At 30.5% G+C, this 19,856-nt stretch overlaps 1 protein-coding gene across 2 annotated transcripts; it reads right to left on the minus strand.

The window, feature by feature from the left end:
• Positions 1 to 458: 458 nt before the first annotated feature.
• On the minus strand, positions 459 to 17,969 carry LOC123655002 (corticotropin-releasing factor-binding protein). 2 transcript variants are annotated; one of them, XM_045590851.1, is made up of 5 exons: positions 17,874 to 17,969; positions 11,798 to 11,993; positions 9,898 to 10,076; positions 6,942 to 7,050; positions 459 to 1,408 (listed from the first exon to the last, which is right to left on the minus strand). In XM_045590851.1, exons 1-5 carry the CDS (start codon positions 17,952 to 17,954, stop codon positions 1,257 to 1,259), a joined length of 717 nt encoding a protein of 238 aa, XP_045446807.1. In that variant the 5' UTR covers positions 17,955 to 17,969; the 3' UTR covers positions 459 to 1,256. The 2 variants fall into 2 exon arrangements, 1 of the variants encoding a protein (XP_045446807.1); XR_006743301.1 differs by lacking the exons at positions 6,942 to 7,050; positions 9,898 to 10,076; positions 11,798 to 11,993; positions 17,874 to 17,969 and adding exons at positions 1,662 to 1,717; positions 3,810 to 3,836 and having other exon boundaries at positions 1,354 to 1,408.
• Positions 17,970 to 19,856: the final 1,887 nt, after the last annotated feature.

The raw sequence follows: 19,856 nt of genomic DNA on the forward strand, positions 1-19,856 counted from the left end.
AAAATTAAAATCGATTCTTAAAAGATAAAAAATATAATGAGGCATATACACACTCGTATTAACAAAATTTCTTCTTTTTTAAAGACGCTAAATCGTTCCCCATCTTGTTAATGATATTAAAAAACTTTGAGTCAGTTCTTGCTCAGATAAAAGTTAGAAGTAATTATTAACTTTAATACGTTCCGTGTAACATAATTTCATTTAACCATAAACCCATGGAAGAACAGTTATTTACTTTGTACGATTTTATTTTTGTGTCACCCACACATTAGGAAATTCTAAATATGTTTTTAATATCAACGGTCGATTTTTGATATGATATTAAAAAATGTTTAGTTATTTACTTATTATACACACACATCAACTTAAATATTACTTTAAATATTTCAATAAAATTGTAATACTTACACATAGGAATGAAAAGTTGTTGAAGGGTTTTGTTATTTGAAATAATTTCATATAGTGACACATTTTATTAAACATCACTCTCTAAGGGTTAAAATGTGCGCTCTAACTATATACAAAGACACGAATGTATACATAATGCAACACACATGCTCAGATCACTACAAAGATCAGTATAGTGTAGATACAAATTTTTACAAGCACTATTTCTTTTTCACATAAAATTTTACTTTTAAAAGGGAGAAATAAAAAACAAATTCTCGTTGAAAACATAATAATTCAATAAATATATCATCCAAAGATAAAATTAAACAAATGCTTCGATATAAACTACCTTATTTATTTGGCGGCTGGGAAATATCTACCCGTCTTAACCGATTGACTAGATACATACAGTTTCTACGTTTATTTCTGAAGTACGTTACGTGAGAATACATTTAGAATTACAAAGTAATTTTGTAAGTATGCTATTTCTACTTTGAAAATTATTTTAAATCACTATATTAATCTTATACAGTATAGATAGTTAAGGAAAATTTGCCACTTATCGAATATTTAGTGATGAGATAAACTAATAACATATACATAATTCAGTCTAATAGCATAAAATATAATTTTTTTAACATCCATATTTTATTTTAAATATGAGACAAGTTTTGAATTCCGGAAACATGCAATTTACGTCATTCTTTTATATTTTTTTAACAATATAAAATAAAATTTAGCATTTTATATAAGATTTTTTTTATATGTTCAATAAACAATTCGTACTTAGGATTTACAAGGGATCAAAGGCGAGAACATCTTAAGTCGCCAGAGTCAAAGCGATGTCCAGGTTAATGACTGTGCGTTTAAATATCATTAATTCCGCAGATCAAATCAGCGTGTTCATAGTGTTCGAAGGGAAGTGAAGAGAATGCCACGGTGATCGAATTCTGGTATCTCCCGCTGGAGACCAGTCGGACGACTGTGTCCTCGCACGCGATTAGTATTGGACGATGCGCTGAAAAAAGAGAAATATACATTTCATCATAAAAATGATTATTGACGTTAAATATATGTTTTGGTAAAAAGTATCGCGAATTTAATTACTACCCGTGATAATAGGATCACACTTGCATCAATAGTTTAGGTAAATCATTGACAGGAATTAAGTAAAGATATTTTTTTTAATTTAAATTCTGTAAAAAATCCAATCTTGTCGGTCGAGAGCAAAATTTAAATGTTTTAGAATAAGTCGATCCGTATTAGTTCACCTGGTAGATTCAGTTCTTATTCTGTCTTTCTTCTTTTTTTAAATGAGACCCTTCTACTAAATAGAAAATTAAAACATTTATATTCTGATAAAATAAACACGTTACTCGTATAATTGTGTTTGCTCTCAAACGAAAAAAAAACCGACTTCAATTACATCGACGAGTAATACAACGTAGATCGACGAAAAAATAGTCAAGTAACAACGCAATATCAAAGATTACTCTAAAAGTAGTTATCAGATCTCGATGAAATTTAAATGTGACCACATGATAAACATCGGCTTTCGATTAAATTAAAAATCATTAAAATCGGTACACCTAATAAAAAGTTATTGCGGATTTTCAAGAAGTTCCCTCGATTTCTCTGAGATCCCATCATCAGATCCTGGTTTTCTTATCAAGGTACTAAACTAGGGATATCTCCTTTCCAACAAAAAAAGAATTATCAAAATCGGTACACCTAGTAAAAAGTTATTGCGGATTTTCAAGAGTTTCCCTCGATTTCTCTAAGATTCCATCATTAGATCCTGGTTTCCTTATCATGGTACTAAACTTGGGATATCTCCTTTCCAACAAAAAAAGAATTATCAAAATCGGTACATCCAGTAGAAAGTTATGCGGTATAATACAACGTAGGTCGACGAAAAAAGCGTCAAGTAAAAATGCATTATGAGATATAGCTCGAAAAGTAGTTGTTAGATCTCAAATAAATTTAAATGGGACCAATTGGCACGCACCACCTTTCGATTAAAAGAAAATTTGTCGAAATCGGTCCACACGGGCAAAAGTTCTGATGTAACATACATTAAAAAAAAATACAGTCGAATTGAGAACCTCCTCCTTTTTTGGAAGTCGGTTAAAAAGTACATTTGATAGTTAAAAATATACAGAAAATTAATCACTCCTCTTAAGATAAACTCATTTTTTACACCATTCTTTGTTTGTAATACAATTTGAGAGATATACTTATAAAAATTAGATTTCTCACTAATTTATTAATGTAAGACTATGTTAGTAACTAAATTCAATTAAAACTGACAATTGTTGTGTGAAACAGTACATTTCCGCTACAGAGATACCCGAATGTTAATTCAAAACGTTGTTTGAAACGCATTTTCACGCATACCGTATTCATTCACCGTGTTTTGGAAATGTGAAATAAACGCCTTCATACAGAATTCTGATTGTATTTTCGTCCACGTATCATTCCAAAATAGTTTCCCAAATTGTATTACTATTGTGAATGTAGCTCTTGAGTGACGTACAAAATTTGGACACAATTTTATGGTGACTACTATAATGACCCAGACAAACTTGGCACTGCAATATTTTCTATTGTGCACGTATCAATTTTTTTTAATTGTCATCTATAAAAACATTGTCTTGACAATATCGTAAAATTAAAAAGAGTAGACTACGAACATATAGATAGATACAATTGAGGAATAGAAATAAAATTCAAAATATTAAATAGAGTATTTTAATAGAATTCTGTTATAATACTAAACAGTAATTATTAAAAGTATAATAAAGTTTACGAGTTTGTACCGTTGTGAGCATTAATTGTAAAATTTTATATTTTTTTGTTTTTGTTCTTCGCGTGTAAGAAGTTTACATCACCTAAACAAATTTTTTAAATAACCTAATGAATAAAATCGTGGATTCTAACTTAAACAAATATAATTGTGTTTGCACGCAAACGAAAAAAAATCGACTTCAAATTATATCTACAAGTAATACAACGTTGGTAGATGAAAAATTAGTCAAGTAAATACGCATTATCAAAGATTACTCCAAAAGTTCTAATCAGATCTCGATGCAATTTAAATGTGACCACATGATAAACATCGGCTTTCGATTAAATTAAAAATTATCAAAATCGGTACACCCAGTAAAAAGTTATGCGGATTTTGAGTTTCCCTCGATTTCTCTGGGATTCCGTCATCAGATCCTGGTTTCCTTATCATGGTACCACACCAGGGATATCTCCTTTCCAACAAAAAAGAATTATCAAAATCGGTACCCGGTACCCGTACCGGTACATCGGACTGTGTATATATATATATATATATATATATATATATATATACAATATTTTTGAGTAACCTCCTCCTTTTTTGAAGTCGGTTAAAAATAAATAGTGCCTACAAATGTTGATGCGCACACGGAAAATAATAAATGGATCCTATAGTTACACTCGTCTTAGAAATACCTAATAGAAATGGTCAATACCTTTGACAATGATATTGTCTTTAGACAAAGAGAATTTACTACGAAGAGGCATCAGACGTAAAAGGCATTTGTCCGACCTCATTTCTCAAACAAGAATGTTATATATTATTCATAAGCTAGCTGTGCCCGCGACTTCATCCACGTGGAATTCAACAAAAAAAGCTATTGTTCACACAACATAGCATTAAGAAACATTTCTAAAATACAGGTTACTCGTTATTAAATCAGCTGTCTACTAGTGAAAGTGCCATTAAAATTGGTCCAGCTGTTTCAGAGATTAGCTAGAACAAACAGACAGACAGACAGACAAAATTTATAAAAAATGTTATTTTGGTATATGTACCGTGTATCCACTTGCATTGAGTAAAAGCAGTTATTTTAATATTACAAACAGACACTCATTTTATTTATTTGTATAGATTTACTACTAAGTATATAAATAATGTAGCTTAACGCGTCTAAGTCATGTTTATATATTAATATCATTTTTTGTAGTTTAATATTTACTAATGGAATATTTCCTGAAAATTTTGCTTAAAGGAAAGATCTTTATTAATTTTAAGAAGACGTGACACCCCAAAAATTACCAATACATAATAACATATTGACTTTGGAATAATGTGCATAGCAACATAATTTTATTTGAGTTGATTCAATTTACAAGCTTTTAGGTCTCGCAAAGCTTGAAGTTGACGTTAACAATGAAAATTATGAAATAATAAAGCGATCACGTTTTCTTCTATAATAAAATAAAAGTAAGATATTCTGACAGGCTACTAAAGACTGATTTTAAATAATGAAATGACGTCGAAATATTAAGGGTCTTGTCAGTGTGCCCACATATAGCCCAAACAATTTTTTTGCATATAGCCCAAACAATTTTTGCACCGCTAAAGACGTGTTAAGTCTTTGTGATACGATGAGTGGTTGTTTAGTTGTGTGTATATAGTTTTTTTACTCTGTAATCTATATACTCTCTTCACCTTTTGCCTGCTCCTTCAACTTGGTTGTTAGGAAGAGATCGCTGTTAAAAGATAAGACAGTTTGTTGTATTTTATTGTATAACTTAAATATTTATTATTTCTTGTTTGTGTTGACGTTGACAAATTACGAAAGTATTTTTTTGACTACATAACGCGACATTAGGCATTAATTCTAATGTTGTATCATCATAGCAATTATTGGTAAATGTCTATTGGATTCGAATGAAAACTATATAATGACTAGCGGACCTGGCAAACGTTGTCCTGCCCGAAAAACAGCTACCAAATTTGATTGCTTACATGCCGATAGCAGCGCCATCTAAGAAGTCCAATTTGACAACAAGTTGGACCAAATTACAGATGCTTACAAAAATTAATAAAAATAATAATTGGTTTAGTAGTTTCGGAGCTTATCGCACACATACATCGCGACACGAAATTTATTTATATATATATAAATTAAAAAAATCTGATTATACTGTTCTTATTAAAAAATATATACATTATTGCATATCATCATGCATTATTTTTTACAGAAGTGTTAAAAGCAACTGGATACATAGAACAGAATCTTTAATCTAATTATTAGAAGAAATTATGACACGTGCTTCAGCGGAACATCAACCCATTGTACATCGGTGCATAAATTTACTATAACGATGAAATGCAGTGACAAAAATGGCTTAAATTATACGAACTGAGACAATTTCCTATTATGAAAAAAAAAAAAACGAACACTAATCTAATACTAATCTCTCTGAAAATTTAAATTCTCTCGACCTGTTGTTATTGGGCCATCGATAAATCGGACTGCCCAGCGTGGGTAGATCAAAGGGAAAGCACATGTGACATCAATCATGTTTCAGAAAGTCAATAACTTCTTATCGAAGCGGTCACAAAGGTACATCAATCAAAAGGATGTCGTGAGGATCTCCTTTGTGAAGGAATTGGTTATTTTTTTTTTTTTATTGAAAGATGAGAGGTTAATTATACTTTTACGAGAGGTGCATAAGTCATGATTTCATTTTGTTATTGCCATTTTCATTTGGGTGAGAGAAAAATTTATCAGAAAATTATTGATTCAAAAACTGGGATAACAAAAACAGTTTAAATTAATATAATTATATTGGACTTAAGCCGCGAGTGCATGTAGAATACATTCGACAAATAATTTTGAATTTAAATAATTACTTATAAAATGAAAATAAAATCTTCATTCCTTTTATTTTTAGATTGAAATTAAAATTGTTTTACTTTTTCAAAATAATGTGTAAAAAATGTATAACGATCTCAGTTAAAAGTATAAGAATTCCCTTTGTTCAAGCTATTTTATTCGTTTACTTCCATTTAGACGTGAACCATCAGTCAGTCTTTGTTATATGTCAAGCGTAGTGCGTACTTTATGCTTGTTAAAACATACACTTCGTAGTGTCACGAACGTAGTGTAACTTTACACTATAACGGCACGACATCTTTGCTACGCCACAACAGATAATTTACATCGCAGTCTAGAAGCAGATTCAAGCGAGTGCGTTGTTGTTCAAAATGTATTTATAATTAGATATATATACAATATATGTAATAATTAAGTGATAATAATTTTTATCATTACTTAACAAGTTAACACACAATTATCCTTGTTCTTAGTTCTCTAAAACGTAGAGTTGTCGATGTGGTTTAGGTATACGTAGAGCAACAAATAATTCACGTTTTCGTTGTGCTTGACTAAATATTATTTTCAATATTTCAATATTTATTTTTTTATATAGTATTACTTGTATTTATCGGGATGAACATGCCGAAACAATTACCTACTTATAACTATTATTATTTAATGAACACTTGTAAAACTTAACTATAATCCCTAATGAGTTTAAAATACTTACTTATTATATATCGTAAACAGAAGAATGTAAATAGACATGATATATATATATATACGACCAACATGAAGCAAACCTCTCATTATCTTTACGCAAATAAAACGAGAACAATTAAACTGTAACATGAGGAATATAAATACCCCAAACTAAATAGTCTAAATATTATCGTTTTTCAATATTACCTTCGTTCGAGTCTAGACCACATATACTGTCGTAGATTTCCATTTTGGTGTGGTCAAGGCCGCTGGCTCCCCCAATATCCGCGTAGTCCACAAGGCCACGCTTTGTGCACTGGACAAACGAACGTATGTAAACAAGGGTTAATTTATTCAAGCAGGCAGATGTAATCTGTACCTGTATAGAAATTTAGAATATAGTACCTACAAAAATAGGTATACTAATGCAGCAAAGATGTGGAGATGAGGTATATTATTATTTGTTAGTTGTATTGGCTGTTTTTTAAAAAATAATTCTGAAAGTTCTGTTTCCCTAAAACTATAACCTGAGGATCTTAGGATAAAAAAAAAGAAAAAAAAAGACTCGGGTTTTTCTTGCCCGTTCTTCTCACCGTCTGTTCGTTCTGAATTAGTGGTTATTTTTTCAGATTGACTATATTTATTAAAAAATATTGTCTGCTTTGTATAGTGAAGTGATTTTAAAGTATATTTAAGTAAAGAATTTTATGCTGAGAATGAGAACCAACAAGCCGTTGTTTTAGTCATTAAGTTTTCAAAAAATTAATTAAATACACAAATAGGTTTTATATTATAAAAAAGGTACACAAAGGTACATACTTTAAGCACTAAATAATCTAAAAGACCTGCATCAATAAGTCATTTTAATTCAGAAGACCACACAATCGCTTCGGCCTGTAATATCCCACTGCTGGGCATGGCTCTTTCCCCATGTAGGAGAAGGATCAGAGCTTAATCCACCACCATGGTTAGCGGATATATTCCCTACTATGAGTAAAGATCGCTATCGGCTGAACATGATAACAACCGGGACCAACGGCTTAACGTGCTCTCCAAGGCACGGGTAAGAAAACCCACAAGGACTGCACAAACACCCAGACCACGGCAAACATCTGTATGGCCAATAGTTTTTCATGTCGGCTATCGAACTCGCAACCACCAGCGCAACAGCCACAAACCAGTGCTGTAACCGTTGCGCCAACGCATCCTCATCAATACATATAATAAAAATGTAACGGATCGCTGTCTGTCATGTTTTGTGTGAAAGATATTATTATGAGGACAAATATTATTGGGGGATAATAACCGAGACAAATAAAACACAATAAAACAATAAATTTCAAGAGTTAGAGAAAAACATCAGTTATATTATACATATTATAATAATCAGGTGAGAGGTTCAAATTACTAGCGCTTCACTCAGTTGTGATGACATTTAATGTACCCTGTTTAGATAACCGATCAAGATCTTGATACTTTCTTTATCGAAAACATTTTTACAATTTTTTTTTTGGTTTACAACATACATTATAAGCGTCTTTCTAACTTTTACAAATAATTATTAAATATGGGCTGCTAAGCGCTTCTATAAAGAGTAGGGATGAGGGAACCGGGATGATTAAATTTTCTTTTGCAAATAAGATAATCTTCTCAAACAATATAATGCAAGTGGAAGCTGAAAGGAACTTTCATTACACCACAAAAAATCTACTCTTGCACGTTTGATATATAATTTAGAAAAGGAAATAGAGAGTTATAAATATTTATGTATGAATAAAATACAAATTAATTTAAGTTTTTTTTTACCAGTGTGGCTAACAATTTAATCTCTGTCCGATCTATATACACATCTGGCGAAAGAGACCTTTAAAACGTTACGAGCAAACGTTACAAGCTGATTTAGTTAAATTTAATTCAGTTATAGATCCGTGGACTTTTTTGGGAACATTCAATAATACGGATTATTTCAGTAAAATCCAGTCACATTAACAAACTTTCAAATTTACGACTTTAGTAAAATACTTGATTTATTTACGCTGATTATTATTATATATTTATTACCGCTTGATTTTTATACGCTGCTGCCCGAAGACGGGCAGCAGCGTCTTCGGTGCGACAAAACCAGTACTGCGGTCACCAACCCGCCTGCCCAGCGTGGTGACTATGGGCAAAACACATGAGTTCACGTTATTTTTGGCGTAAACTTGTGGAGGCCTATGTCCAGCAGTGGACTGTATAGGCTGTAATGATTGATTGATTTATTTAAGTACATAGGTATTTACATAAATTATTTATAGTTACAAGTTTTAATAAATATTTATCTACCAATATTTAATAACGAATAATTTCTCATGCATTTGGAAATAACAAAATCAATTTGATTCATATTACAGTCAATAAAAAAAGGTCCGTAAAAGGTGTCAAATGTAATTTTCACCGAAAAAGATTACATATTTTTACTTATTCGATAAATATCAAATTTGTAGTAAAAACTATTATCACGATTTAGCCTGTAACACCCCACAGCTGGACATACGCCGTTTTCTCTATGTTGGAGAAGGGAAGGGCTTAATCCACCACGCTGCTCAAAATGATTAATTTACATCTTAGATTGTATTTTGTTCCTACACTGATAGGAATGACAATTTTTCTTCACATCTTAATGTATATAATAAAATTATTAAGGAAGGAAATTGATTTATTTATTGACACCTTAAAATGTGTATTGTAGATATATATTTTATATATTTATGTTTATTTCAGTACAAGCTATTTGGTTCAGATTACATGTATTCATCCAGATAACATATAGATCAGATATTAAGGTTTTATTTTGAATAATTATTATTTAAAATTTTCTACCGTAATTATAGAAATATAAATATTTTCAGTTTTCCCTCTTTTAAATTCTCGGGAGTAAAACGAAGAAGCGACAAATTTGTAGGCACTTATGTATTCCGAAAGTAAAAACGGAATATATTAGAATAATGGATGATCCACGCGCTTTTATTATTACTGATCAGATCTTAACAGTTGAGTTTAGGTCTTTTATATAATTTTAAGTAATATACTCTAGAACGTAAACAAAATAACGTAAAAAGATTTTATATCAGTGCAGGTTCAAGGAAATAAGTTTTCAAATTTACTAAAATTTCGTTCTTACACGAGAAATGGTTCCAGTTTCCACATTCAATAGCGTTCCTTTTTTAATAGACTGCCCGATGTTAAGGTCCAGAACGCGGACCGCGGTTGGAGAAACAGCAAGCATGGAGCAGTTCCCAGTTTCGCCGTGGTTACGCAACGTGTATACACCTTCAGATCCGAACAGCATCAAGTTGCATGCTAGTAAAATAAGACATTTATAAGTAAATTTTGTAATTAATACCACTTGTTAAAGTTATCTAGAAAAAGTGTTCCATTTAAATTTAAAATGTTGATTTTGTCATTGTAAACAAAAATAATATAAACCCCTTGTCGCTTTTTAAACAGTGTTTTATGAATTAAGATAAACAGGAAAAAATTTATGATATTACAAGAATCAGTACTTTATGGAGGGTTCTAATTTAAGTATGAATACGGTTTTATGAGCTAAGGTTATATTAGCTTTTATAATAAATAAACCAATTTTGGCTTTAAGCTTGGATTAGTTCGCGTAATATAAAACTTAAAATGGTGGTTGGGCGGAGCATCGCCAGTTCTTTATTTTCTTAGAGCTTTCTCTGCTTACTACACTGTCTTGTATCGAACAATGAGGATTTTAGTAGCGATATAATTTTGAATGATTTTGAATGATATTTCTTGCAATTTTAATATTGACACAATAACGTAGTATCAAACGTGACTCAAATAATTATTTTATTTAAATCACAATTCCTTAGAGTTTGTGATGCTTCTAAATAGCACGACTTAATAAATGCCTCAATATTTTTAATATTGCCTTAATTGTTTAATTATAGCAACACGGACAAATTTTCCCTATTATAAAATTCGTATAGATATATTGAAATTACTTGGTACTGACCCTCTTAAGCCACTTAAGGGCGAACAATTACTAATCAGTATAATCTTTTAATTAAAAGATAATCCTCAGCAACGCCAAACAAAGAAGAAAATAAAGCATTATTTTATTTATTTTTGTTTCCTGTTTTCCGTAAAATGAAAGAAAACGTATAAAAAAAAAAAAACAAAAAAAAACTTATTTTTTAAATTTATATTTGTACAAGAGACGTCAAATAATATTAACATATTTTAAAAATTATAAAATCTTTTTTAATATACAATGTATTTTTAAAACAACGAAGCGGGTTTTATAATACTCATTTATTTATCTAATAATATGTATAGTGATTTGAAGTTTGTTATTTAAAAAACTAATATTTGTACGTCACATAAAGATACTCTTAATTAAAACTAAAACTTGATGCCAAATATTCGCATGCATCATAAAATGTCATATACTCCTTTCTCGATTTGAATTATTTAGATTGATAATTTTATTTGCTCGCAAACGAAAAAAAAAACACTATAATTTACATCGACTATTTCTCGAATCTTAGTTCTATCGAATTATTAGTGATAATTCAAAAAGTACTCGTAAAAACTCCACGAAATTTAAATAATCCCATTTAAAATTACATATTATACACACAATAATTATATTGAGATGTAAAAGTTTACGTGATTGTTTAAATCTACCCTTCTATAAGCGTTGCAAATATTTTTTGTTTTGATGAAAACGTTACGTTAAACTCATCTTTACAAAACTGTATTTCAGAGCAGTAACATTTTTTTTTTAATTTATTTTAGCCAATAATTCCAATTTACATGGGCTTCAAATAATTCTCGAGACGTAATAAAAAATAGAAGAGGTGAGCGCACAGCTGAAATTTACAGTAATTAAATATTTAATTATGCATGAACTTTAATTGGTAAAGATTCACAATGGATTATTTTTAATAATAAAAAAGTATTCTTTGTTGCTTTTTTTACTTTATTCTATTTTATGTTATATATAATATATTTTTTAATCATTACGTAAAGAATTTGTGATAAGAAGTACTTACGCCTTGCATTCCTTAAATGTCTTATAGTGATCGCGAATCCTTTGCCGCGAGCCGGTACACGATATTGTACTAAGGCAGCGTTCTGTCGGGAGACCAATTTGCGTTGGGGTCGACTGTCACAAGACTCGACAACTCTGTCATCATCCCACGAATCAGCTGGCCAGACTTGCCCATTCAGCTCCCAGCCATCAATCCACTATGAAAAAGATTGATTTCATATATAAACCTTTTAATCATTTCGGTTAGTATATACCTACATACATTGTTAGCGTTAAGTAACTGCTTTGATCATCTCAATACATAAAATTAATGAAAGGTTTAATTTAAAGTGCAAAGAAAGAAAATTTATTTTAAGTTTTATTATTTATCACCTATTTTATTATTGACTGAGATATATTTATAATCACTTTTGTAAAGTCTTAGCTAGTCTTAGTAATTATCTGAAAGAACAATTAAAAAAAAATATATTTTCTATTTTTGTACCATATGGTGTAAAGAACACATTTTTATTTAATCAAAAAATATTGACTTAGTCAGATAGCTCAGTACAAAGTCACGCGTACCAATACAACGGTTCATAGTTAAGAGGTGTATGATTTAACGGCTGAGCAATCAATCTCCTTCTGTTTCCTTCCCCTTAAGCTATGAGTATTTTTCTTTACTTGTCGTTAATTACCTATGTCCAGGCTACTTGTAAAAGGGGTGTCTGGTGGGTAGTATAAGATTAAAAAATTATCTGGGTAGCTAGTATGAGAATAATCAAGTTGGTAGCGGGGCGAAACAAAGAACTGACAGACAGACGTGACAGATAGTAACTGTTCTTAAAAATAAAGTTGCGAAATAAAGTTGCGGATTTATCACTGCTATTTATATATAATGTTTAATGTTTTAATTATTGTATAAGACAACCCGTAACACTCTTTATTATTTCGACTTTACTTATTTGAATAGATTTTCCATTTGTGTGTGTGTGTGTGAGTGTGTGTGTGTGTGTGTGTTGAGTTTGACTCAACTCCAATACTAGTTATTTATTTATTTCACAAGCACACTTACAACATAAATTTAAAAAATTCAAAATTAAACAATATACAATAACAAAGTATCTGATATGCATGTCACAAGTGTACATAACACTTTCGAATACAATGATTAAAAGCACAAAAAATTATAAATAGTTAAAATATTTAAACTTTAGATATTATACTACATTAATACAGTTCAACACTTACAATATTAAAAAAAAGTTATGCAACTTTGAGCGTAAAATTGTTATAACTAACTGTTCAGGATTTCTAAGAAACAAATAATTAGCTAAGTTAATGCAGATTCTATTCCTTGAGATATAATTAAAAACTTTTAACTTCTTTTGTAGTGTCAAGTTATCAAGTCAGCTACTGCAATCTTGTTACCTTAAAGTAACATTCCATTATCTCACTTCCTTCAATTGAATTACAACTAAATAAATTATATTATCGTCTGTAACGACTTTCTGACTTTGTCAATCATATAAATGACAACTTGAGACTAATTTTATTTATGTTGTAGGTAATAATTGCTGAGCCGTGATAATGTGGGAGTAGGGTTAATCTTTTGCCAAATGGATTTGATCTCAAGATCTAGGCTCTAAACAATTTTTAATATCATATCAAAAATCGACCGTTCCAGCGGGGATCGAACCTGCATCTCCGACTTACGGTGTCGGTGCTTTAGCTAATTAAGCTATGAAACGATGTAACCGCTAGATCGAAATTTTTGATATGATGATTTTATATTCGGTCTAAGCGACCCGATCGATCTCCTCGTGTGTGGGTAACACAAAAATAAATCATACGAATCTAGGCTCTACTTCATTTTTAACATCATCATGCGTTTGTTGTAAAAATATTGTGAGATACATGTATCTAGCAGAATAAAATTTACCAAACTACAGTTTGACAGCGTATTGGAGCAAGCATACTATATCGTTCTCGTTAATGGGAAAAATTATAGCAATTACATATTTATACTTCTCGTAATGTTCTGAAAAAAAAGCACTAACATCTTTTTAAAAAAAAGAAAAAGAAAGAAATTAGTTATACTACTCTTTCTCTGTGAAAATAGTGTGTATTTGAACTTTAATACGTTTAAGTTAAAAATTGTAGTAAATATATACGGACAAAATTTTTGTAAAACTGTTATTGAAGTCGAAAACTTCAAAAAGATCAAGTAAGTACTCTTTAACTATACTCCTCATTTAACTTAAACCGGGTGAGATGAAAAATTTTCAACACAGTTATTGTGCGCCTCGTACTTAATTTTTTGGCAGCCAATGCATGTAGCGAAGTAACGTTTGACTATCAATAAAAAAAAAAAAAAAAAGAGCGCCTTTATTGGAAACGCTTGATCAGGAGTAACATAACACCTATTAAAGTAAACTAATAACGAAAATTAATAAATCTCGTTTATTAATAAAATGATTATATTTTTTATAACAATATAAGAAATTTATCATTTTTTACTTATGCTTTTCAAACATTTTTTCATCGTGTTAAAAATATTTTTATCAGCGTTTTGTTTAATTTGTAACAAGAGCGTTTGGTCCATAGAAAAGTTTATTTATTTATTTATTTTATTAGGCAATCCAACAGCGTTATGATACAATAGTATGTTTCAATATAATGTATACACTAGACACTATATTTAAAAAAGTAAACGGCTATGTTCCGTCTTATCCACTGCAGTTAGAGGTGAGTGCATGACATGAAGATGTGAATGTGTGTTCGTGTAGGTGTGTGCATGTTAGTGCAAGTTAAAATTATTTTTATAGCAAAGTGAATGATGCCGTTCAAATAAAAAACTAATAACGAGTGTATGTTTCAGAATCAAAGGTAACAATATTGATAATGAAGAACGTCGCTTACTTTTTGACGTATTTTATATATTTTCCATAAGCTACTTTTACTCATGAAAATTCTTCCTTACACAGATTACCGCCGCAAATGTTAGGTTTATTTAATAAAGAAATCCCTTGTAAGATTTTGGAAAAAATATTTAATAGATTTTTTTTTTGGTTTAACGTACGTCCTGAGTTTATTTTCTTTGTATTTTCATGAATATAAATGAGGAAACTAATTATGTTTACAATAAAAATATTTGAAAATGAAATGAAAGTCAAATTGCTAGCATCCTGGGCTTGGTAAACTCGATTTTCATTTCAAGATTATTAAGTAATTATTAAGTAAATTATGGGTTGTCTGGAAGAAATGGCTAATTAGCCATAAGTCCGCCCATTGTACTTCACTGTCTGTAACTATCTTTGTGCTTTGTTTGTAATATATTTGTGGTGTACAATAAAGTATAAAATAAATAAATAATAAATTTATTATGATTATTAAGTATTTTATATATTTTTAAAATTATGATCTAATTATTATGAATATCAATCATTCTCCAAAAAGTATAATGTAAACTTATAAGTGAAATGCGTAATTAGTAACAACTAGTCAAATGCATGGTTTGAATAATTATTTTGTAAGCCATAACGTGTTGCTTTACAGTCTAACTTATGACCAGTTTTATGAGAGACTATAATGTTAAGCTACATCACAAACACGACAAGCATATAATCCACTAAAAATAAAGTATTGTTCTGGATATAATAACGTACGTATTGTGCTCAATTTTCATCGTCAAGTAATACAACGTAGTATTAAAAAAAAAATTGTCAATTTGAGACCCATATTTTTTATTTAAAATTAACATCCGTGGGCTCTAAAATGCCCATGCCTTTTGTTGAACATCATGCATTATAATCCTACAGGTATTTTATTATTCAAATTACAAATTGACAGCCCTGTGACTGCCTCCTTAATGTACTTCTATACTCTAGGTATCAAATTAAAGGGTTTGTTGAGATTAACTCGGAAAACAAATTAACGTTACTCTAAATCCAATATGGTGGACTTCTAAACATGGCGGACTAGTTATTTTCAGTCACTCCTTCTACCAATTCTTGTCTATGCTGATACCTGTTATCTTGACCTCAATGAGCAGCAATTAAATAAGCTTGAGCACCTCCAGAACCTTTGCATACGGTTCATATTTGGTCTCCGCAAATATGACCATGTCTAACTTTCGTAAGCACATCAAGTGGCTCCCAATCCATCTTTGCAGGTAACTCATATCCTCTCGTTGTTATATTGTGTATTATTCCATCCTGACATACCTCACTACCTCAAAGAACGCTTTGCGTTTCTTTGCGACACCCATGATCGGTCCCGTCGATCTAACTCAAATCTGGTTCTTAAGATTCCACATCACACTTCTTCGTTCTACTCCAACTCCTTTTCCGTAACAACTATTAAGCTCTGGAATTCTCTTCATCTCTCTATAAGACAAGCTCAATCACTCTTTAGCTTCAAAAAGTATCTTAAGGCTCACTATTTGTCGCTAAATTCGCCATGATTGTCTTTTTCGTCTTTCACCCTGATGATATAAATGTCTATGGATTGTTTATATTTATACTAGCTGACCCGGCAAACGTTGTTTTGCCAATAAACTATCTACTTTAAGTGTGCGGGGATTTACTTAAAATCGAAAGCGTTGTAGACAATGAAAGTATCATTCTCATCCCTACTCCGTGAATTTTGCTGTATGAGAGGTGACAACGGTAGACATCTAGCGGGGATAACTGATCGATTGATAGTTGATCAGTTATCGACCGGCGAAGGCAGATCAAATTGAATAGAGAAAAAATAATAATTAAAGGATATTATTAAAAACAATGAAAAATAAAAATTGCGATGGAAAAAAATAAGGGTTGATCGTAGATCGTAGGTGGAAAATTAAGAGTAATATAATTTTTTTTTAATTCTAAGTCATGACAAATAAAAATAAAAACCTTGCCAAGAAAATTAAAGTTTGTAGTTAATAAATAAAATATAGGGGTTGAAAATTTAGTGTTGTGTGTATTTTTTAATGTTGTATCATAAAAATAAAAATAAAATTTAGGGGTGGACTACCCTTAACATTTAGGGGGATGAAAAATAGATGTTGTTCGATTCTCAAACCTACCCAATACGCACACAAAATTTCATGAGAATTGGTCAAGCCGTTTCGGAGGAGTTTAACTACTAACACCGCGACACGAGAATTTTATATATTAGATATATGTGTTGTATGTGTGTATGTGAGTATGTATGTGTGTATATGTATATGTATACGTATAATTTTATATTCTATTGTAATTTATTCTAATTTATATAACAATTATTTGTACACTTCCAAACTGCTTTTCTATGCCCTGTCCTGTACCCAAAGGTTGTCTGGAAGAAATTGCTCTTTTAGCGATAAGACCGCCTTTGTACATCTTCCTCTAATTGTACTACTATTGTTTGTATCTTTTAATGGTGTGCAATAAAGAATATAATAATAATAATTATTTTTAATGCACTTCTACAACATTGATACCAAACGAAAGGGCTTGTGTAGAGTAAATTGAGTAAAGTGACGTAACTCTGAATCCAATATGACATAGTTGTAAAGATGGCGAACTAATATTTTTTATGCTTGATGATAACAAAAAAAAAAAAAAAAAATACGCAAAATTAGCTTACGTAGATAAAAAAAGTAAATTAAATAACTTTATCGAAGTGATTTTAATTTTTATAATTTTCAAACTAAATAAATACGAGTACTTAAATCACATGATGAACTTTTTATAACATATAAATTGTGTAATGATGTTAGGTATAATTTGTAGACAGTAAAAGTTTTAAAGGAAAACTTAATAATAAATAAATAATAAAAGCTTGTTTTTTAAAAAGCTTTTTACTTTAATTTATCAAGAATATTTATTTTATAATGGCAGCTGTTTTTAACGATTTACTCGTATTGTTTATCAGCTATTTTAAATTAGTTGTTACTTATATCAACTCTCTACTGCTCTAAATTCACTTTAAAATACTAATCTCTATTTTAACGTTTTCCTCGTTCATTTCTTTTTTTTTCAAAACAGCAAAACAATTCGGATAAAAACCTGACTTTACCCTCAATAATGTTTAAATTTATTTTTACACCAGTTTAGCGTGCAACTTACCGCTACTAAGCCGCCGTTGTCGCATGGTACATCTAGATAGTTAAATATGACCTGAATTCGCTTATCAGGCTCTGCTATCATGTATATACCGCACACCGTTGGCTCGTCAGACGGCGACTTGAAAAATAGCTCCCCTTCTTCGGACGTCACGAGGAAGCAATCTATTTAAAGATACAGATATTTATCTTTAAATATCTAAATTCATGCGATTTTTTTTAGTCCTACTAATAAACTTTTACGCTTGATATATTTTTTTTTGTTTATAATCAGTACGGTTAAATAAAATTTTAACTTATGTACATATACTAAAATTCTGTAATTGTAAGTAAGTATATAGCTCACAGCGGTAGTATACTCCAGAACATTCTTTTGTAGTTTTTAACTCAAAACTAGCAACTCTAACTGACTCTATTTCTTAAAATACTATTTATCGATTATTCGAACCCCGAAATATCGTTAGAATAATTTAAAGACCTTTCTTTGAAATGTGTTTTATATGATTATGTCACACCTGTATATATTTGCAGAAATACCATATATTTGCAATAATATTTCGTGACATATTTAAAATTTGAAAATAATTAAATTTAAAGTACCTTCGCTGGGATCAATGATGCGGTGTGCGGGCACGGGGTAGCGACGAACTCTGGAAAACCAAGCTGGTGCTTGTCCTGGGTTCCGTAATCCTCTCCATGCCTGGGTACGAAATCAAAATTATTATGTTAGTTCGTTTTGAACAAAACATTCTTTGCTAAAATATAACATGAAGGTCTAAATAATTGTTTTTAAGCACCAAATATGGTTCAGATAAATAAATAAATTAATATAGAGGTTTTTTAAGTATCATTGACGTACACACAGTATTCAGTCGTAAATATTACACACACACACATATATATATATATATATATATATATATATATATATATATATATATATATATATATATATATATATATATATATATATATATATATATTCGGTTCGCTTATACCGCGTCTCCGCGTTTTAAGCGAACCGAAATAAAATCATCATATCAAAAATTTTGATCTAGCGGGTAGATCGTGCCATAGCTTAATTGGCTAGAGCGCCGACACGGTCAGTCGGAGACGCGGGTTCGAACCCCGCTGGAGCGGTCAATTTTTGATATGATATTCAAAAATGTTTAGAATTCCTAATGTGTGGGTGACACAAAAATAAAATCTTACATTTTAAATAATACTTCTTTCAAGCAATGTCGTTCCTGTGGTGAGTACGGTGACCAGAGCTCCTGAGGGGGGGTTGTCAGAAACACACTTGTATTGCTTCGGGTGTTATAGGCGTCTTTAGGCTACGGTTATCGCTTACCTTTAAATGAGCCTTGTTTGCCGACCTTGTTTTATTAAAAAAATACAGTACTAGGCTATTTTAGTTCTATTCCATGTTCAGTGCGGTTATTCATGCAAGAAAAAATCAAGCAAAACACTGTAGAAAAAAAAACCAGAACGTCAATCGTTGTGATGCAATCATCGTCAGCAGAAAATAATTTTCTGAACCAGAGACATTAAAAGAAGTAGATACCTATTAAATTTTAGATGTTGAATTTTTTATTTTTGTATTATTTTGGACACTTCAACTTCTGAAACGCGTATGCTGGGAGAATTTTTGTTATTTTTTATAAATAAGCTAAGTCATATGGTATATCAATTATACTCAAAGTGCGTAAAGCCGTTCAAATTGCATAGTATTTTATAAAATTAAGGTAGATAAGCGGGTAATTAAAACTTCTATAATCTTGCGATCTGTCTTTTCTTTTCAAATTATTTGTAGTAGACACTTCGTAAAAACAAGTATGAAAGGTCATCCTATCTCTGGAATCTTCAAGCAGTATCTATTAGGACCCTTAAGAAGGGGATCCCTACAGAAACCCTCTCGACACGTCCCATATAAGATAATAAAATTTATCTACTCGAGTTTATGTCATCATACTTCTTTTACTTATTC

Source organism: Melitaea cinxia, chromosome 7 (assembly GCF_905220565.1).
Source record: "Melitaea cinxia chromosome 7, ilMelCinx1.1, whole genome shotgun sequence".
Lineage (NCBI taxonomy): Eukaryota > Metazoa > Arthropoda > Insecta > Lepidoptera > Nymphalidae > Melitaea > Melitaea cinxia.